Below are 20502 nucleotides of genomic sequence, written 5' to 3' on the forward strand. Positions count from 1 at the left end.
TCTCTCTTGGAGGACCTGAGCCCTAGGACCATGCCCCAGGACTACCTGACATGATGACTCCTTGCTGTCCCCAGTCCACCTGCCTGTGCTGCTGCTCCAGTTTCACCTGTTCTGCCTTACTATTATTTGACCATGCTGGTCATTTATGAACATTTGAACATCTTGGCCATGTTCTGTTGTAATATCCACCCGGCACAGCCAGAAGAGGACTGGCCACCCCACATATGCTCTCTCTAATTCTCTCTTTCTTTCTCTCTCTCTCGGAGGACCTGAGCCCAAGGACCGTGCCCCAGGACGACCTGACATGATGACTCCTTGCTGTCCCCAGTCCACCTGCCTGTGCTGCTGCTCCAGTTTAAACTGTTCTGTCTTATTATTATTCGACCATGCTGGTCATTTATGAACATTTGAACATCTTGGCCATGTTCTGTTATAATCTCCACCCGGCACAGCCAGAAGAGGACTGGCCACCCCGCATACCCTGGTTCCTCTCTAGGTTTCTTCCTAGGTTTTGGCCTTTCTAGGGAGTTTTTCCTAGCCACCGTGCTTCTACACCTGCATTGCTTGCTGTTTGGGGTTTTAGGCTGGGTTTCTGTACAGCACTTTGAGATATCAGCTGATGTACGAAGGGCTATATAAATACATTTGATTTGATTTGATTGGATACAATGCTATTTCACGATAAACTAATTGACAACAGACTTTCAGCAGGCTTATAGGGAAGGACGCTCAACAAGCACAGCACTTAAACAAATGGCTGATGATTGGCTGAGAGAAATTGATGATAAAATGATTGTGGGGGCTGTCTTGTTAGACTTCAGTGCAGCTTTTGACATTATTGATCATAGTCTTCTGCTTGAAAAACATATGTGTATGCAAGGCATTCGCCCTGAGCTGCGTGTCCCCAGCCCGGTACCACCAGTGCCGGCACCCCGCACCAGGCTGTCTCTCCGTCCCATCAACACAGGTGCTCCCACCTGTCCGGCACTACCAGAGTTTCCTCCCCTCAGTCCAATCCAGAGGCGCCAGCGCTTCTCTGTCCAGCGCTGCCAGAGCCTTCCTCCTCTCCAGCGCAGCCGGAGTCTCCCGCCTGTCCGGCACTACCAGAGTTTCCGCCCCTCAGTCCAGTCCAGTGGCGCCAGCGCTTCTCTGTCCAGCGCTGCCAGAGCCTTCCTCCTCTCCAGCGCAGCCGGAGTCTCCCGCCTGTCCGGCGCTGTCAGAGCTTCCGCCCCTCAGTCCAAAGGCGCCAGAGCTCCTCTGTCCAGCGCTGCCAGAGCCTTCCTCCTCTCCAGCATTGCCTGAGCTGTCCGTCTGCCCAGTGCCATCTGAGCTGTCCGTCTGTCCAGCGCCGTCAGAGCCTACCTCCTCTCCGGCGCAGCCGGAGTCTCCCGCCTGTCCGGTGCTGCCAGAGCTCCCGCCCCTCAGTCCAGAGGCGCCAGAGCCCCTCAGTCCAGAGGTGCCAGAGCCTTCCTCTCCAGCGTTGCCAGAGCTTCCCTTCTGCCCAGTGCCATCAGAGTCGCCAGTCTGCCCAGCGCCGTCTGAGTCGCCAGTCTGCCCAGCACCGCCAGTGCCGCCAGTCTGCAAGGAGCCGCCAGTGCCGCCAGTCAGCCAGGAGCCGCCAGTGCCGCCAGTCAGCCAGGAGCCGCCTGTCCCGCCAGTCAGCCAGGAGCCGCCAGTGCCGCCAGTCAGCCAGGAGCTGCCAGTGCCGCCAGTCAGCCAGGAGCCGCCAGTGCCGCCAGTCAGCCAGGATCCGCCAGAGCCGCCAGTCTGCCAGGATCCGTTAGATCCACCAGTCAGGATCCTCCATTCAGACAGGATCCGCCAGTCAGCCAGGATCTGCCAGAACTGCCAGTCAGCCAGGATCTGCCAGATCCGTCAGTCATCCAGGATCCGCCAGTCTGCCAGGATCCGCCAGAGCTTCCCTTCTGCCCAGTGCCATCAGAGTCGCCAGTCTGCCCAGCGCCGTCTGAGCTACCTGTCTGCCCAGCGCCGCCTGAGCCGCCTGTCTGCCCAGTGCCGCCTGAGCCGCCCGTCTGTCCAGCGCCGCCAGTGCTGCCAGTCTGCCCAGCACCGCCAGTGCCGCCAGTCTGCAATGAGCCGCCAGTGCCGCCAGTCTGCAAGGAGCCGCCAGTGCCGCCAGTCTGCAAGGAGCCGCCAGTGCCGCCAGTCTGCAAGGAGCCGCCAGTGCCGCCAGTCTGCCAGGAGCCGCCAGTCAGTCAGCCAGGAGCCGCCAGTCAGCCAGGATCCGCCAGAGCTGCCAGTCTGCCAGGATCCGTTAGATCCACCAGTCAGGATCCTCCATTCAGACAGGATCCGCCAGTCAGCCAGGATCTGCCAGAACTGCCAGTCAGCCAGGATCTGCCAGAACTGCCAGTCAGCCAGGATCTGCCAGATCCGTCAGTCTGCCAGGATCCGCCATTCAGCTAGGATCCGCCAGTCAGCCAGGATCTGCCAGAACTGCCAGTCAGCCAGGATCTGCCAGAACCACCAGCCAGCCAGGATCTGCCAGATCCATCAACCTGCCTGAGCTTCCTCTCAGTCCCGAGCTTCCCCTCAGTCCCGAGCTTCCCCTCAGTCCCGAGTTCCCTCTGTCCCGAGCTATCCCTCGGTCCTGATCTTCCTCAGTCGTGAGGCACCCCTCAGTCCAGGTGGGCCCTTTGTTGGGGTTAGTAGGCCTGGGTCGGCGGCGAGGGTCACCAATCAAGGGACCGACAAAAAAAACATCAACAAAACAAAGGAGCTGATCGTGGACTTCAGAAAACAGCAGAGAGAGCACGTCCCTATTCACATGGATGGGACTGAAGTGGAGAAGTTGAACACAATACTGACAATCTGAAATGGTCCACCCACACAGACAGTGAGGTGAAGAAGGTGCAACAGCACCTCTTTAACCTCAGGAGGCTGAAGAAATTTGGCTTGGCCCCTAATAACCTAATAAACTTTTGCTGTATCACCACCTGGTACGGCAACTGCACTGCCTGCAACCGCAGGGCTCTCCAGAGGGTGGTGCGGTCTGCAAAACGCATCACAGGGGGCACACTGCCTGCCCTCCAGGACACCTACAGAACCCAATGTCACAGGAAGGCCAAAAATATCCTTAAGGATATCATTCACCCGAGCCACGGTCTGTTCACCCTGCGACCATCCAGAAGGCGAGGTCAGTACAGGTGCATCAAAGCTGGGACCGAGAGACTAAAAAAACAGCTTCAATCTCAAGACCATCAGACTGTTAAATTGCCATCACTAGCCAACTACCACCCGGTTACTCAACCCTGCACCTTAGAGGCTGATGCCCTATGTACATAGACATGGAATCACTGGTCACTTTAATGGTGTTTACATACTGTTTAACGCATTTCATTGTCTATACTGTATTCTACTGTGTTTTAGTCAATGCCACTCAGACATGCTCGTCCTAATATTTGTATATATTTTTTATTCCATTCTTTTACTTTTAGATTTGTGTATTGTTGTGAATTGTTAGATACTACTGCACTGTTGGAGCTAGAAAGACAAGCATTTTGCTTGTCTGGACAAACTAAATGGATCCCAGTTATCTGTTTCTGTCTTCAGCCAATTTTTAATAGGATGGATGGGCTAAAAGGGATCCTTTACAGGTTGAATGTGATAGTCTGCCTATAATCTGCCCGAGTAGGCCTATAACTCCAGGGACTGTGCTGTCAGACCTTTAAATGGAAAACAGGGTGGACAAACTGACATCCTCAATGGCTGTGTTTTCATTATAGATCATAAGGGGAAGTCCATGGGCCATGCTAGGGGGCTATAGTTCTCACTTTTACACTTAGTCGGGTATTTGAGTTTTTACTAAAAGGAAAGATATACTAAAAGATATAGTATGTGAGCCTGTAAGCAAAGTGATATTGTGATAGTCACTGCCAAGTCGTAAGGAAGAGTAGCAGTCTGAGAGCCTTTTCCTAAATCTAAGGAACCTAATGACACGTGATTATTAGATTTGTGTTTGTTGATGTGAGCTGGTTTATTACGTTGTCAAAAAATGTTGTACATTTGTACATTTGATTAACACTCCTACTACAGATGTAGGATGTTAATTTGATGACTCTTTTGTTGCTGAGAATTGTCCTGCCCGATTTACATAAATTCACTGAAAACTGGTCTTACCCGGTGTTCCTAACAAAGTGGAAAGGTGGTATTTACCACATATGACTGGGAAAAGTCCACTTGAACACCCCTCCAACTGGTAATTACTAGTGGGAAACTTGTCTATCATCCCTGACCTCCGACTTCTCCCACATGCTGACCTCTTGAAATGCCTGTCAATTTGGTGAAAGTCTATGTTATCTCAGCGGGTAAAATAACAATTTTCACCATGATTTAACTTCTATGTGATCGGTCTGTGAAATCAGGAAATTGTGTAGGAACGTGTTATAGCTATATAGTTCTGTCACTGGAGATAGGGGATAACACACCATCACATTTCATAAAGCTTATAAAAACAATTACCTGCACTCCAGATCAGCCAATAGATGGTATGGGCACACTTGTCTGGAACACACTCATCCATTTACAGTACCCGTCAAGTATACCAAGAGTGTGCAAAGCTGTCATCAAGGCAAAGGGTGGCTACTTTAAAGAATCTCAAATATAAAATATATTTTGATGTTTAACACATTTTTGGTTACTACATGATTCCATATGTGTTATTTCATAGTTTTTATTTCTTCACTAGTATTCTACAATGTAGAAAATAGTCCAAATAAAGAAAACTGTCCAAACTGTTGAATGGTACTGTATTTATATTATTTAACTATGTAAATCATAGGAATTTGTGGTTTTGAGTGGACTATTCCTTTAAATGCAACAACAAAACATTATTTCTAAAACATAATCTATTAATATGGATTTTGAACACTGTAATTTGTTAGTGAGCATGATTTAGTTTATGGTGGACACAGCTTGTATGCCATTAGCCAATTGCCATTAGCCAAGTTCAAAGCATGTGCATTTATCCAATTTGTATTTTTTACTTCACAACTGAAAATTGCCACCTTCCCTCTTGGTTAAGAAAATATCATAGCACATGGTTATATTAACATTGCACTTTTCATGTTCGCTACTTTTGTCCAGCTAATAGCCTAACTGCTGATCGAGCAACATTGTGGACTAAACGTTAAAATATTTTTGCTGCAGGATTATTTAGCTACGACAATAGTGGGCAAATTAATATTCTACACTTGTACAGCAAATATGTCTGTATTGTGAAAGATATCCTCTTTTTACCCCTCCTAAATGTGACTTTTACTTTAAAGGTGCTTTGGGTGAAGTGTCAGAGTTGTGAACAAATGGAGCTAATAGCTAGACAAAGAGTACAATAAAGACAGTTGTTCTCTAAGGGGCCTCCCCCACTGTATTTTGTTTTTATCGTTCACCTCCCTCCAAAAAATGTGTCTGTTTCTGCAGAACAACACATTTATTGGCGCGATCCGATCCCAGGAACGGAAGCTACTTTACATGACAAGAAAGAAGTCTGGAACACAAACAATGGTGGCTGTCTTGAAATATAGCAACAGGGTCTCACCTTTGGCTCTGTGTGCTTTTCTCCCCCTGCCTTATTTACGTAAGCAAGGTTGTGCTCCCTGCTCTCTCGAGGCGTTGCAGGAAGCCCAAACCTGAGGTAGAATCAAGGGTAAACACACAGCATTAGACCCCCAGTGTGATCCTTATCGGAGATCCCCGAGCTGAGAGCACCATGCACTCAGCTTGCCACTTCCACCTCCTGTGGAGACATGCTGACCTATGGAACTTTTTGGCATCCTCGCTGAAGTCAGCCAACGTGGAACTACTACTTGGTTGTATTCATTAGGGCACACTGTAACAAAATATTTTACAACGGAAAACAAAACTGATTGTTTCTTAGTTTCATGTTTTATTGTCACATGTACATGTCTTTCTTGCAAGCTCTTTCCCAACAATGCAGAAATCAATATCACTAGTACTTAAAAAAGTGAAGTAGAACAAAGACACACGAGAAACAGAAAGAAGAAGAAGAACACAAGAAAAGTAAGCTATATACAGGGTCAGTTCCAGGGTCAGTGCCAATACCATATTTACAATGTGCAGGGATGCTGGAGTGGTAGATATGTACAGTATAGGGGTAAAGTAACTAGGCGTCAGGAGATATATGATAAACAGAGTAGCAACAGTGTATATGATGATTGTATGTGAGTGTGTGTTCTTGTGTGTAGAGTCAGTATGAATGTGTGTGCGTGTTGTGTGTGTGAGCAAATTAAGTGTGTGTGTGTGTGTGTGTGTGTGTTGGAGTGTCAGTGTGAGTGTGTTGTCCTGTGAGTGTGCATAGAGTCAGTGCAAAAGTCAAAAATAAAATAGAAGGGTCAATGCAGAGAGTCTGTGTAGCCATTTTCTTAGCTATTTATCAGTCGTATGGCTTGGGGATAGAAGCTGTTCAGGAGCCTGCTGGTGTCAGACTTGTTGCTTGCTGTACGGAAGCAGAGTACAGTCTATGACGTGGGTGGCTGGAGTCAAACTATTTTCTTGGCCTTTCTTTCACACTGCCTGATATAGAGGTCCTGGATGACAGGGAGCTGGGCGCAGTGATGTACTGGGCTGTCCACACCACCCTCTGTAGCCATACAAAGCAGTGATGCAGTCAGTAAAGATGCTCTCAATGGTGCAGCTGTAGAACTGTGTGTGTGGACCATTTTAAGTCCTTAGTGATTTGGACACAAGGAACTTGACAGCTCGACCCACTCCACTGCAGCCCGACTATCAGCTCCTTGGTTTTACTGACGTGGAGGGAGGGGTTGTTTTCCTGACACCATACTGCCAGGTCACTGACTTCCTCCCTGTTGGCTGTCTCATGGTTACTGGCGATCAGGCCTATCACATCTATGTCGTCAGCAAACTTGATGATGGTGTTGGAGTCGTGCGCTGCCACGCAGTCATGGGTGAACAGGGAGTACCGGAGGGGACGCTCTGAGAATGCGCCCTGGAATAACATCCGGTCCCGCGGCCTTGAGAGTATTGACCTGATTTAAAACTTTCCTCGGGTCGGCCTCGGAGAGCAATATCACCCAGTCCCCTGTGTCGCCAAGGGCCCTCATGCACGGCTCATTGTTATTTTTGTCGAAGCACGCATTGAGTTTGTCTGGTAGAGAGGCATCGTTGGACAGATCATGGCTGGGTATTCCTTTTTAATCTGTAATTGACAGACAGATATAATCCCCTCCCCTCCTTGTTTCAGTCCGCTGTCTTCAGTTTGGTGCTTAATGAATACCGCCGGGACTCATTATCAGGTTTTATTGTTGTTGTCAAAATGTAGACTACATGTATTGTTGTGGTTTATCGATAAAGCTCACTATTGTGAGTCAACATGATTATTGTTGAACATGCAGTACATCAAGACAGTCCCTAATCATAGGATAGGATAGGACACGAATGGATAGGATAAGCAAGGAGTGTATAGGGTATAGAATAGGATATGAAAGGATAGGATGGGATAAGAAAAGAAAGGAAAGTATAGGGTTTAGGATAGTATAGGGGGAAAATTGTCTTGGAATCGTAGTAGACCTACTGCTGTAAACAAACAAATACAGCAGCGCATGTGTCCAGGTTGCTACCAGGCAGAAGAGGGTACATCGTACAACATGAACATTTGGCTAATTTACTGTGGAAGGGTGTTTTTACAGAATAATATTCATTGCTAAATGAGTCCCAAACATGTGGCAGGGACATCATGCTCTCCCTGGAGAGATATGGACCGTATGATTTCTCTGTGACGCCTGTCACCTCTGTGTGAACCCCCTTCCATCTTTCATCATTAGGAAGTTGTGGTTTGACCTTGTTAACATGACATCCTCCCCAGTCCCCACACGGCCCTGCCGCCTCATCCCTCTGGTACCTCGTCCCAAATGGCACCGGAACAGCCATTTGGGGGTGAATACTCTGATTCCACACAACCGCAAAGCTCTTCCACAGTTTACAATGAGACCACAAGACCTTTGAGACGGGTGCCTACTCATCTTCTCCTTTTGTATCCGCAACTGGAAGGTATTCTCCTCTCTGTGTTTTTTCTCCCTCTCTCTCTCATTCCCTTTTTCCTCTTCTCTGTCTTCCTCTCTGTCGCTCTTATCTAAGAATGCTAAGATGTATTGATGTGAATATTTGTTAATCCAGCGAGGGACTGCATGCATTGCTGAATGCTTACACCAGTCTGGCTTGTAGTGATATTACACAGCTCATTGTCGCTACCCAGAGGCTAGAAGAGGCAGAGTATAGCATTAAAGGCTAGGATGCTAAATCAATTATTTCCAAAGTTGTTGCAGTGTGATACACCTAAAATCTCATTTTAAAAAAACAACATTTTTATGACCCTCCAAATGAACAGAATTATGTTTCTCTTTTATTGTCACTTAAAGCCACAAATCCACAGGATTTCCTGCTGATCAATTACGATAGCCTATATGTAACTGGTGTGAAATGGCTAGCTAGTTACCGTTGCACGCTAGTAGCGTTTCAATTGGTGACTTCACTCACTGACACCTTGAAGTAATTGTTTCCCTTGCTCTGCATGTGCCTTTACTTTTGTGGAGCCATAGGTAACAATGCTTCATGGGAGGCAGATGTCGATGTGTTCAGAGGGTCCCTGGTTCAAGCCCAGGACAGGAGCAACACTGTTACATTGTTACAATTTCATATACCAATTGGTAGTTACGATCTTGTCTCATCGCTGCAACTCCCCAACGGGCTCAGGAGAGTTGAAGGTCGAGACATGCATCCTCCAAATCATGACCCGCCAATCCATACGGCTTCTTAACACTCTGCTCGCTTAACCCGGAAGCCAGCCGCACGAATGTGTCAGAGGAAACATCGTTCGACTTATGCCCGAAGTCAGCTTGAAGGTGCCCGGCCCACCACAAGGAGTTTCTAGAGGGTGATGAGCCAAGGAAAGCCTTCTGGTCAAACCCTCCCCTAATCCCAGATGTAAACATCTATAATCAACATTTTCAGACAACATGACAGAGATGACAGGTCACACAACAGACAGAGCCATTTACACCACAAGCTATAGATCTGACATCACAATATGAAGGTCCTCCATGCCCATACAATCTTATTCATTTGGATCTAAAAAGGGGAAATGTATCCTAGATCAGCACTCATACTCTAAGAAGCTTTGTGAATACATGCCCAGAAATGATGGGACAGCCAGTCAGATGGTACTTGGTTCTCTGGCAGTAGAAAGTAAAAGCAACACACTGCTACCATCTGCTGGAAACTGTGAAGCACTACAGGCTTGGGCACCTGCTGGTTAGAGGAAGGACCTGTTTGAATACATCCTTCCTTCCATCCTTTCGCCCTTCCTTGAAGTAATCACTGATCTAACAGCAATGGCTTATCACCAATCTAACATCAAGATTTCCACTATATTAATTCCACCAATTCACATAAGCTCAAGGGAGGAAGGGAGGAAGGATGCATGTTATGAGTATTTGAACAAGGCCCATACCTGAATAGGAAAGGATCCCAATCTTCCTATTGGTTGCTCTAGCACCAATATCACCAAACTTATGGGTTAGTATATGCTGACAGACCATGTGCTGATCGACCAAGCTGCATTTTGAGATGGTTTACTCCCCAAATGGTACCCTATTCCCTGTTCACTACTTTTGACTCGAGCCTGGCATAGGGTCAGCCGCTGCGCAGCACCGCTGGATGGAGAGCAATTTAGGTTTAAGTGCCTTGCTCAAGGGCACAATGGCATTGGTTTGTACCTGGGATCAGATACCACAACCTGGCCTCAAGGCAATTCGTAGGATTTGGGATGTACATTTGTATCCCTTCATTTAGTATAATATGTTACCTTACGTTATGAATGGAATAGTGGTGGTAAAATATTATACAAATACTTCTTACCTGATCCATCGTACAATATCATCGTTTTGTTTATGTCTTAATTAAGGAAAGATGCAGTCTGGGATTTTAAGCACTTACAAATTCTTGTATGAATTGGAATTAGTAACATATCATAAGAATTGCAAAAAAAACGTGCAGGAGGTAACATATGAAATGGATAAAGTGGTACACAATTGTGCACAATTTTCTATGACCCGTTTTGACTCGTGAGCACTACTTTCAAAACTACTGGCTAAAATTATACAAAATCACTGGAGCATCACTTTAAGTAACCAGTCATGCATTCGTAATTTAACATAACATATCATACTAAATGGAGGGATACAAATGTACGCAACATATCCTATGTCTGTTTAATGTGGTCAGGCTGGACATCAGCACCGCTATCAGATCAATTCCCTTTTTTTTTTTTAATCGCTGGCCCTTGGCTAGAACCAGCAACCTTCCGGCTGCTGTTGCCACCCTCCTTATTTAGTTTAGTTTATTTTATTTTTACAGGGACAGTGCACATTAATCAACGTTTCAGTAAAAGTGCCGGTTTTAGCCAGCCGGCTAATTTTCAACCGCAGTCCCTGGGCAGGTTATTAAAAACAATTACAATATAGACAATAGCACCATAGAACAAGCAAGACATAGCAACATAGGACAAGCAAGACATAGCATACAGACAGAGCAACATAGGACAAAAATCAGCAAGACAAAATTCATAAAAGCAACAAAGTGTTTCCACACCTCACAAGCTACAGACAACAGACAACATGGAAAGCGGCAACACACAGCTAGGGACCATGTTCACAAGGGGGTGTTCCCTCTGCTGTTTCCTGAAGTCCACAATCATCTCCTTAGTTTTGTTGACGTTGAGTGTGAGGTTATTTTCCTGACACCACATCTGATTGACCTTTAGCCATGTCTTCAAGCATTTTGTGAAAGTGTGATATGTGGTGCAGTCTCTTATGTGTGTCTGATGATCTTTATGGCCTTCCTGCAGTTAGGTGTCCTGTGTTTCTGATGGCAGTGTATTCCAGACATGGGAAGCTCTCACAGAGAATGCAGATTTACTAAAGGTGCTTTTCCTTAGTGTGGGGAACTATACAGTCACCTCTCATGGCAGACCTTGTGGATCTGCTGCCATATGTCTGGGTTTTCTGTTTAACAAAAATATTGAGTGGAGGGGGAGCCAGGCCATTAAGGATCTTGAATACAAGACATGCGTTGGTGTATTGCACAAGATTTTCCCAACTCAAGAGCTCATGCTTTCTAAGGATGTGACAATGATGATGGCTATTGGGCTTCCTATCAAGCACTTTGAGAGCCTGTTTGTAGACAGACTGAATAGGTTTTAATGTTGTACAGCAAGCTTGGGCCCAACTAGTCAGGCAGTATTTTAAGTGGGGGAGTATCATAGATTTGAAGTACAGTTTTGCTCCCTCTGTAGTCAAACAATTTCGTATAAATCGAAAATTAGCTAGATTGAATTTAGTTATTTGAATTACCTTTTTCACATGCTTTTTAAAAGAGAGGTTGGAATCAAGTATGATGCCAAGGTACTTAAAATCGGATACCACCTGAAGCTTCTCCCCTGACACATAAACATCTGGCTCAGTAGCATCTGTTGCCCTCTTTGTGAAGAACATGCAAACAGTTTTTTTCACATTGAGATGCAAACACGAGTCACTGAGCCACTTTGTAACCTGGGCCATTACAGTAGTGAGTTCTTGTGCAGCTTGTTGTTTGCTCTTTGCATGCACATATATCACTGTATCATCTGCATACATTTGAACTTCAGACCCAGTACAGACAGAAGGCAGATCATTAATGTACAGGCTGAACAGGAGGGGCCCCAGTATTGACCCTTGGGGCACGCCCACATCATAGCTACGAGTGGGCGACAGCTCATTGCTCACTCTGACACACTGAGTTCTGCCTTCAAGGTATGATTTCATCCATCTCAAGGCATCAGGGGAAAAGTTGAACTTGGACAATTTTGTGATGAGAATCTCATGGTTAACAGTATCAAAAGCCTTCCTTAGGTCCAGAAACACAGCCCCAACAGCACCCCCTTTGTCCATCTTGGACTTCACATTTTCCAGAAGAAAGCAGTTGGCCGTTTCTGTGGAGTGTTTCGCTCTGAAGCCAAACTGCATGGAGTGTAATGTGAAGGGGCTGTTGTTGAGATGGGCAATCAGTTGTTCTGCTACACACTTTTCAACAACCTTTGACACTACAGGTAGTATACTAATGGGCCTGTAGTTACTCACGTCAGCAGGGTCGCCTGATTTAAAGATGGCCGTTATTATGGCCGACTTCCATACCCTTGGAAACACACCGAGACCAATAGATGTGTTGGTGACCTTAGTAATGGGGCCAATGAGTGACTCTTTGTAGTTTTTAAGAAAGGTAGAGTCCATCCCAAACACATCTTTGGCTTTAGAGTTCTTTAGTGAGCTAATCACCTTGTTCACCTTTGACTCAGAAACCTCCCTTATGATGAAGACAGGTTGAGTATCATTCACTAGCACTGTGACATAATACTTGCACTGTGACATAATAGCACTGTGACATAATACTTGTCCACATACAATATTACATACAGACATATTCCCATCCTGTGTCTTTGGTAGATTTGAGGGAGGGAACTTTAGTGATCATTGCTCATTACAAGACACTAATCAGTAACATAAGGTATAAACAACTGTAGAGTTACCAAATAAGGTAACTTCCCAAAACCCTGGTTGGAGGAATTTTGTAACTCTTTGACTGAGAGAGGGTTAACTGTTAGATCCTATCCTTCTCTGGGACAGCTGAACATGCCCCAACTGCACCCCCAGTCACACCCCTAAATCACAACAATACATATGGAATATTTAGCCTACTCAGTCAGTGCATGATGCACAAATTAAAATATCAACATTGCTCTTACATAGGCAGCTTGACTCTTATAATCGTGTACTTACACATTGTTCCATAGTCTACTCACAACTGTGATTGTATAACACATAAAATATGTTTTCTTTATATGATTTAGATGTGCAAACATTCAAATCCCCTCACTTCTCAATTATACACTGTAAAACTATTGTTTAATATCAGGCTATAGGCCACACAAGGCTTAGTTCTGATTTGATCTGCAAATACACAATTGTAATTAGAATAGTTCAAGTCTACAATGCTGTCTGTCCAATTAATTAAACCTTTTTGGAATAATTTATTCACATGAATCTTCATATCATAAGAAAATTAACCAGGCTACGGATTTCATTCGATTTTGACATATATTGTTATTTCTGTAGCCTAAAAGAATCCCAATTTGTGCACCAGCTCTGGAGTGCTGTCTTTGGATGGGAGAAGACTGTAAAAATTGATGGGTGAGTTGGAAAGCGTGGCGGTGTGAGTTATTTGTTTATCTATCTAAATACGGATTTAGGCTATAGCTAACCACTACTGTGTATAAGAAATATTGAAAATGCGTCACTGATTTAAACACAGACTTTCCATCTTCCGTTTTTGGGTAGGTTTCTTTTACGCTCAACTTTACGCTCGTATGTGCGTTTTTGGTCGGTGGATGTGTCAGTCAGCGTCTCTGACGCGAGAAGTGGCGCATCGCAGCCATCAGGGTTATGAACAATACGGCGTTTTTCATGCAAGATACCCTCTGTTTTCCCGCGGATTAATGCAATCGTCGTCGGTTGCATGCAGCAAAGCGATGGGGAATTGATAGATTAAACAGTCGCCTATTATTATGATAAACGGAGACGCTCATCCCAAAGCCGTATATTTGTTTTATATGCCGAAATGCCGAAATGAGAAACAGTGGGGGCCAAACATCACACAGTTTCAGTCCATAATTGACGTTAAATCGTGGGTTTGCGTTGCTTTTGGTGCAAAATTACCGAATTGAGCGAATTTTGCCAGAGAAATGCAGCTTGCTTGAAGACACCCCAGATATCGGTTGGCTACTGCTGCCATGACAGGTAGAAGTCTCCTCTCGACTACGGCTTCGCCGGTTGGAGAATAAACAGGTTGATTGGGACGTGATCGCAGCTGCGGAACTGCCAATGTCGGATGTTATTATTAGTGGAGCCTGATCCTGTAAATATAAACGCAAACATACAGTAATTCGGGAAAAACTCAGGGAAAATGTCTTCTCGTTCTGCATTACCGTCTGGAAACGACAGGGGCACGGACCATGTAAGTGCAATAATTATCCCCATAATTTGAGTGTCTATGCAGAAATTATACATCCTATGTAGAGTATAGAAATATGGTTCATAACATGAGGCTTTGCATTCACCATATTTATTTGTAATGCATAGGCCTAATTATTACAGGGTGTGCATTTTGGTTGTTAAAAAAAGAGCCTGGTTATGAGAGTGGGTGGAAATTTAGCATAGCAGATTATCTCAAAATGGGCCATATCCTTATAACGTCTAAACAGCAAAAGAGCTGATGGCGGTAGGAAAACAGCCCAAGATGAATCCATCCACATACGGTAACACTCCGTGGATATACGCAGAAGCTCATACTAAGAACCGTCACCTCTTATTATAGCTGTATATATAGTGATGTCACTTATTGCCCGTGTATTCCCCTTGTGTGGTGAAACCTCGTTATGATTGGCATACTGTCGCACCTACAACCATTCGGAATAATAAAAACGAGAAAAGTCTTTAAGATAACTGTTTTCGATTATTGCATACAATGTTGTGCAAAATGCTATCCATTGCTGGGTATAGCGGCGTACTATCCAGGGCTATGGGTGTAACAGCGGAGCGCCATCTGCTAGGCTACAGCTTCCACTGTAGCCAGTAGCAGTAGGGCCTGCACAAGCAACAATGGATATGTACAGTGTGTGTGTGTGTGTGTGTGTGTGTGTGTGTGTGTGTGTGTGTGTGTGTGTGTGTGTGTGTGTGTGTGTGTGTGTGTGTGTGTGTGTGTGTGTGTGTGTGTGTGTGTGTGTGTGGTGTGGTGTGGTGTGGTGTGGTGTGGTGTGTGTGTGTGTGTGTACAGTATTTTTGTATCTCCATCTATCTATGAAGGCCTATCTAATATGCATAGCCTAATATGCACTTTGGGGGTTTCTCATTAAATGTGATTCCATAAATACTAATTTCTCTGCTGAAATTATGTGTGTTTATTGAGGACCTGTCTGATGAAGCAATCTGTTATTATTCTTTGTGTGGAGACCATGACCGCATTACAAATGGCACCGTATTCACCATATAGTGCACTACTTTTGACCAGAGCCAAATGGGCTTCTTCACGATATATACTGAACAAAAATATAAATGCAATATGCAACAATTTCAATGATTTTACTGAGTTACAGTTCACATGAGGAAATAAGTCAATAGAAATACATAAATTAGGCCCTAATCTAAGGATTTCAGATGACTGAGCAGGGGCGCAGTACCCTGGTGGGCCTGGCTCCAAGTGGGTGGAACTATGCCCTTCCAGGCCCACCCATGGCTGCGCCCCTGCTGAGAATGAGTTTTTCTCCACAAAAGGGCTTTATTACAGACAGAAATACTTCTCAGTTTCATCAGTTGTATGTTTGGCTGGTCTCAGACAATCCCTCAGCTGAAGAAACCCGATGTGGAGGTCCTGGGCTGGCATGGTTACACGTGGTCTGGGTTGTGAGGCCGGTCGGACGTACTGCCAAATTCGCTAAAATGATGCTGGAGGTGGCTTATGGTAGAGAAATTAACATTACATTGTCTGGCAACAGCTCTGGTGGACATTTCTGCAGTCAGCATGCCAAATGCACGCTCCCTCAAAATTTGAGACATCTGTGTCATTGTGCTTTGTTACAAAACTGCACATTTTAGAGTGGCCTTTTATTGTCCCCAGCACAAGGTGCACCTGTGTAATGATCATGCTGTTTAACCAGCTACTTGATATGCCACACCTGCCAGGTGTAACGGTAAATGAGTGATGAGGTGTGGAGTCAGGCGCAGAGAGCAAAAGATGTGGGAAAAAAACACACTTTAATGTCCCGGAAACATAACATGAACAAAAGTGGAAACACAAATGAACAGAAATATAAACGGACAGCGTGAAACCCAAATGCAAACAAAATACCCTCAACCAACAAAACAGACGAACAAGCCCGCACGAAACAGAAGCGGGCTGAACAGACTATATGTAACCCTACCCTAACAACCAAACAAGAAACAGGTGCTACCAATTAGACAGAACTAAAGGAACACAGAACAACGGATCGGCGATAGCTAGTAGACCGGCGACGACGACCGCCGAGCGCCACCCGAACAAGAAGGGGAGTCACCTTCGGTAATATTCGTGACACTAGGTGGTTGTATTATCTTGGCAAAGGAGAAATGCTCATTAACAGGGATGTAAAAAAATGTGTGTACATCATTTGAGAGAGAGAAGCTTTTTGTGCAAATGGAAAACTTCTGAGATCTTTTATTTCAGCTCATGAAACATGGGACCAACACTTTACATGTTGCATTTATATTTTTGTTCAGTATAGTTAACTACTTTTGACCAGATTGTCTCTATTCCAAAGTAGTGCACTTTAAAGGGAATATTGTGCCAGTTGGGGCACACTCCATATCCCCTCTTCCTCTACTCTCACCAATCACCACCCCTCTCATGTTCCTTCATCTCAGTCCAGTTGGGAATGGTGAGGCAGGGGAATTATACAAGCCCCCCCCACCCACAAAACATTGTAGAATAATAGTAAAGACATCCAAACTATGAAATAACACACATAGAATCAAGTAATAAACAAAAAAGTATTAAAACAAATCAAAATAGATTTTATATTTTATATTCTTCAAAGTAGCCACCCTTTGCCTTGATGACAACCAGCGACACCTGGAATGCTTTTCCAACAGTCTTGAAGGAGTTCCCACATATACTGAGCACTTGTTGGCTGCTTTTCCTTCACTCTGCGGTCAAACTCATCCCAAACCATCAGGTTGAGAGAATGCCAAGAGTGTGCAAAGCTGTCATCAAGGCAAATGGTGGCTACTTTGAAGAATCTGAAATATAAAATATAACACTTTTTTTTGGTTACTACATGATTTCACGTGTTATTTCACAGTTTGGATCTCTGCACTATTATTCTACAACGTAGAAAATAGTAAAAATAAAGAAAAACCCTTGCATGAGTAGGTGTCTCCAAACTTTTGACTGGTAACGTACATCATAGACATTTTAAATATAACAAAACTGTTTTAAAAGAGTATCTTTATTAACCTCTACAGGATCTCTGGGTCTCCCGCGGTATGGTTGAGCTAACGTAGGCTAATGTGATAAGTATGAGATTGTAGAGGTTAATAAGAGATTGTAACAAGAACATTTCCCAGGACATAGACATATCTGATATTGGTAGAAAGCTTACATTCTTGTTAATCAAACCGCATTGTCCAATTTATCATGCTATTGTTTGAGGAGAGTGCATAGTTATGAACTTGAATATGTATTAATTAACCAATTAGGCACATTTTGGCAGTCTTGATACAACATTTTGAACAGAAATGCAATGGTTCATTGGATCAAGTAAAACTTTGCACATACATTGCTTCCATCTAGTGGCCAAAATCTAAATTGCTCCTGGGCTGGAATAATACATAATGGCCTTTCTCTTGCATTTCAAAGATGATGGTACAAAAAAAAAACATCTTTGTATTATATTTTACCAGATCTAATGTGTTATTCTCCTACATTTATTTCACATTTCCACAAACTTAAAAGTGTTTCCTCTCAAATGGTATCAATAATATGCATACCCTTGCTTCAGGTCTTGAGCTACAGGCAGTTAGATTTGTTTATGCCATTTTAGGCAAAAACATTTAAAAAAAGGGTGGATCCTTAAGATTTAATTATGGAATTATTAAAAATATTAATAACTATCCACCCATGAGGCCACTAGAGGGCGATTTGGTGATTTGACTGCAGGGAAGGACGACGGTGGGCCAGGCCAGGGATGGACGGTGAACTGTGTACCAAGAGTAAACCTCATGGTAAAACTTTACTTAAAGTATCCCATTATAATGCTTATCATGAGCATGTACGACCCCTTTATAATGTCTTAGAATCATCTCGTAATGATCCTGAATCAACAACAGCCAGTTGAGTCAAGTTCACATTCATAGTCATCTCACCATAGAGAGTTTTTAGGCATTGAAGGTGGGAATGTACAAATGTATACATATACAGTGCATTCTGAAAGTATTCAAACCCCTTGACCTTTTCCACATTTTGTTACGTTACAGCTGTAATCTAAAATTGATTTAAAAAACACATCCTTAGCAATTTACACACAATACCCCATAATGACAAAGTGAAAACTGGTATTTTGACATTTTTGCAAATTTATTTAAAAAAAACAATAACATAAATACCTATACTTAAGTATTCAGACCCTTTGCTATGAGACTTGAAATTGAGCTCAGGTGTATCCAGTTTCCATTGATCATCCTTGAGATGTTTCTACAACTTGATTGGAATTCTCCTGTGGTAAATTACATTCATTGGACATGATTTTGAAAGGCACTACTAACCAAGCCATGGGTTCGAAGGAATTGTCCGTAGAGCACGGAGGGAGACGGGATTATGTCGAGGCAACGGTCTGGGGAAAGCTACCAAAACATTTCTGCAGCATTGAAGGTCCCCAAGAACACAGTGGCCTCCATCATTCATAAATGGAAGAAGTTTGGAAACACCAAGAGTCTTTCTAGAGCTGGTCATCTGGCCAAGGTGTGCAATCTGGGGAGTTGAGCCCGATGGTCACTCAGATAGAGCTCTAGATTTCCTCTGTGGAGATGGGAGAACCTTCCAGAAGGACAACCATCTCTGCAGCACTCCATCAATCAGGCCTTTATGGTAGAGTGGCCAGACGGAAGCCACTCCTCAGTAAAAGGCACATGACAGCCCACTTGGAGTTTGCCAAAAGGCACCTAAAGACTCTCAGAAACAAGATTATCTGGTCTGATGAAACCAATATTGAACTATTTGGCCTGAATGCCAAGCTGGAGAAAACCAGGCACCATCCCTACGTTGAAGCATGGTGATGGCAGAATCATGCTGTGGGGATGTTTTTCAGCGGCAGGGACTGGGAGACTAGTCAGGACTGAGGAAAAGATGAACGGAACAAAGTACAGAGAGATCCTTGATGAAAACCTGCTCCAGAGATCTCAGGACCTCAGACTGGGGTGAAGGTTCAAAAACCCCAAGCACATAGCCAAGACAATGCAGGAGTGGCTTCGGGACAAGTCTCTGAATGTTCTTGATTGGCCCAGCCAGAGCCCAGACATAAACCTGATCGAACATCTCTAGAGAGACCTGAAATTAGCTGTGCAGCAACACTCCCCATCCAATCTGACAGAGCTTGAGAGGATCTGCAGAGAAGAATGGGAGAAACTCCCCAAATACAGGTATGGCAAGCTTGTTGCATCATCCCCAAGAAGCCTCAAGGCTGTAATCACTGCCACAGGTGCTTCAACAAAGTACTGAGTAAAGGGTCTGAATACTTATGTAGATATCATATTTCAGATTTTTTTGTTTAGAAATTTGCTAAAATGTCCAAAAACCTGTTTTTGCTTTGTCATTATAAGGCTGTAACCTAAGAAAATGTGGAAGCAGTCAAGGAGTCTGAATACTTTCTGAAGGCACTGTACATCAGTCCGAAATCACCAAGAAGATTTACTCTAAAGTTCCTCATCCTGTGTGCATCCAGTACATAGTCTCCTCCTCATTTTATCTTTCCTTGATTCCTTGCTTTCTCTTGCCTCACTTCCTCAAACCGCATTGGAGGATAAGATCCAAGGTCCCTCCCCTCTGATCTTCTCTTCCAATGTGTTTTGAGAAAGAGGTGATGAGAGAGGGCACGAGAAATAAAGGAAAAAACGTTGGGAAAGATACTCTGTACTCAAGGCCAGACAGGGACCACTGTGTCTGCATATGCTTTCTTTCTCTCTCTCTCTCTCTCTCTCTCTCTCTCTCTCTCTCTCTCTCTCTCTCTCTCTCTCTCTCTCTCTCTCTCTCTCTCTCTCTCTCTCTTTCTCTGTGTCCCTCTCTCTCTCTCTTTCTCTGTGTCACTCTCTCTCTCTCTGTGTCTCTCTCTCTGTGTGTCTCTCTCTCTCTCTCTCTCTCTCTCTCTCTCTCTCTCTCTCTCTCTCTTTCTCTGTGTCTCTCTCTCTCTCTCTCTCTCTCTCTCTCTCTGTGTCTCTCTCTCTGTGTCTCTCTCTCTGTGTCTCTCTCTCTCTCTCTCTCTGTGTCTCTCTCTCTCTCTCTCTCTCTCTCTCTCTCTCTCTCTCTCTCTCTCTCTCCCTGCCTCTCTCTCTGTTTCTCTCGCTCTCTTTGTTTTTCTCTGTCCTTTCTCTGGTATCTGTTTCCCTCTGCTTTGGGCCCTGCTTCTGTTTGGTCACATGACAAGGAGCTGCATCCTACTAAAACACATGTATCTATGTTCCTGTAAAAAACACATAGTTAAAAAAAAAAATTACGCTTTGCTGCCTACCTAACTTAAAATTAGCCATAACTCAAGCGTTGGACTAAATCTTCACAGAACGTAGGTCGAAAGCTATTGGGTTCTGGGAGGGAGCACCTACCAGCATGCCATGC

General features: G+C 44.4%; 1 protein-coding gene across 4 annotated transcripts in view; it reads left to right on the forward strand.

Annotated features, from left to right (window-relative positions):
* Positions 1 to 13726: 13726 nt before the first annotated feature.
* The window catches only part of mark4a (MAP/microtubule affinity-regulating kinase 4a), a 60813-nt gene continuing 54037 nt past the window's right edge, over positions 13727 to 20502 (forward strand). For all 4 annotated transcript variants that reach the window (XM_046306186.1, XM_046306187.1, XM_046306189.1 and 1 more), the window contains exon 1: positions 13727 to 14100. In XM_046306186.1, the coding sequence (XP_046162142.1) occupies positions 14050 to 14100 (51 nt within the window). In that variant the 5' untranslated portion in view covers positions 13727 to 14049. The remainder of the gene's footprint in view (positions 14101 to 20502) is intronic.

Source organism: Oncorhynchus gorbuscha, linkage group LG16 (genome assembly GCF_021184085.1).
Source record: "Oncorhynchus gorbuscha isolate QuinsamMale2020 ecotype Even-year linkage group LG16, OgorEven_v1.0, whole genome shotgun sequence".
Lineage (NCBI taxonomy): Eukaryota > Metazoa > Chordata > Actinopteri > Salmoniformes > Salmonidae > Oncorhynchus > Oncorhynchus gorbuscha.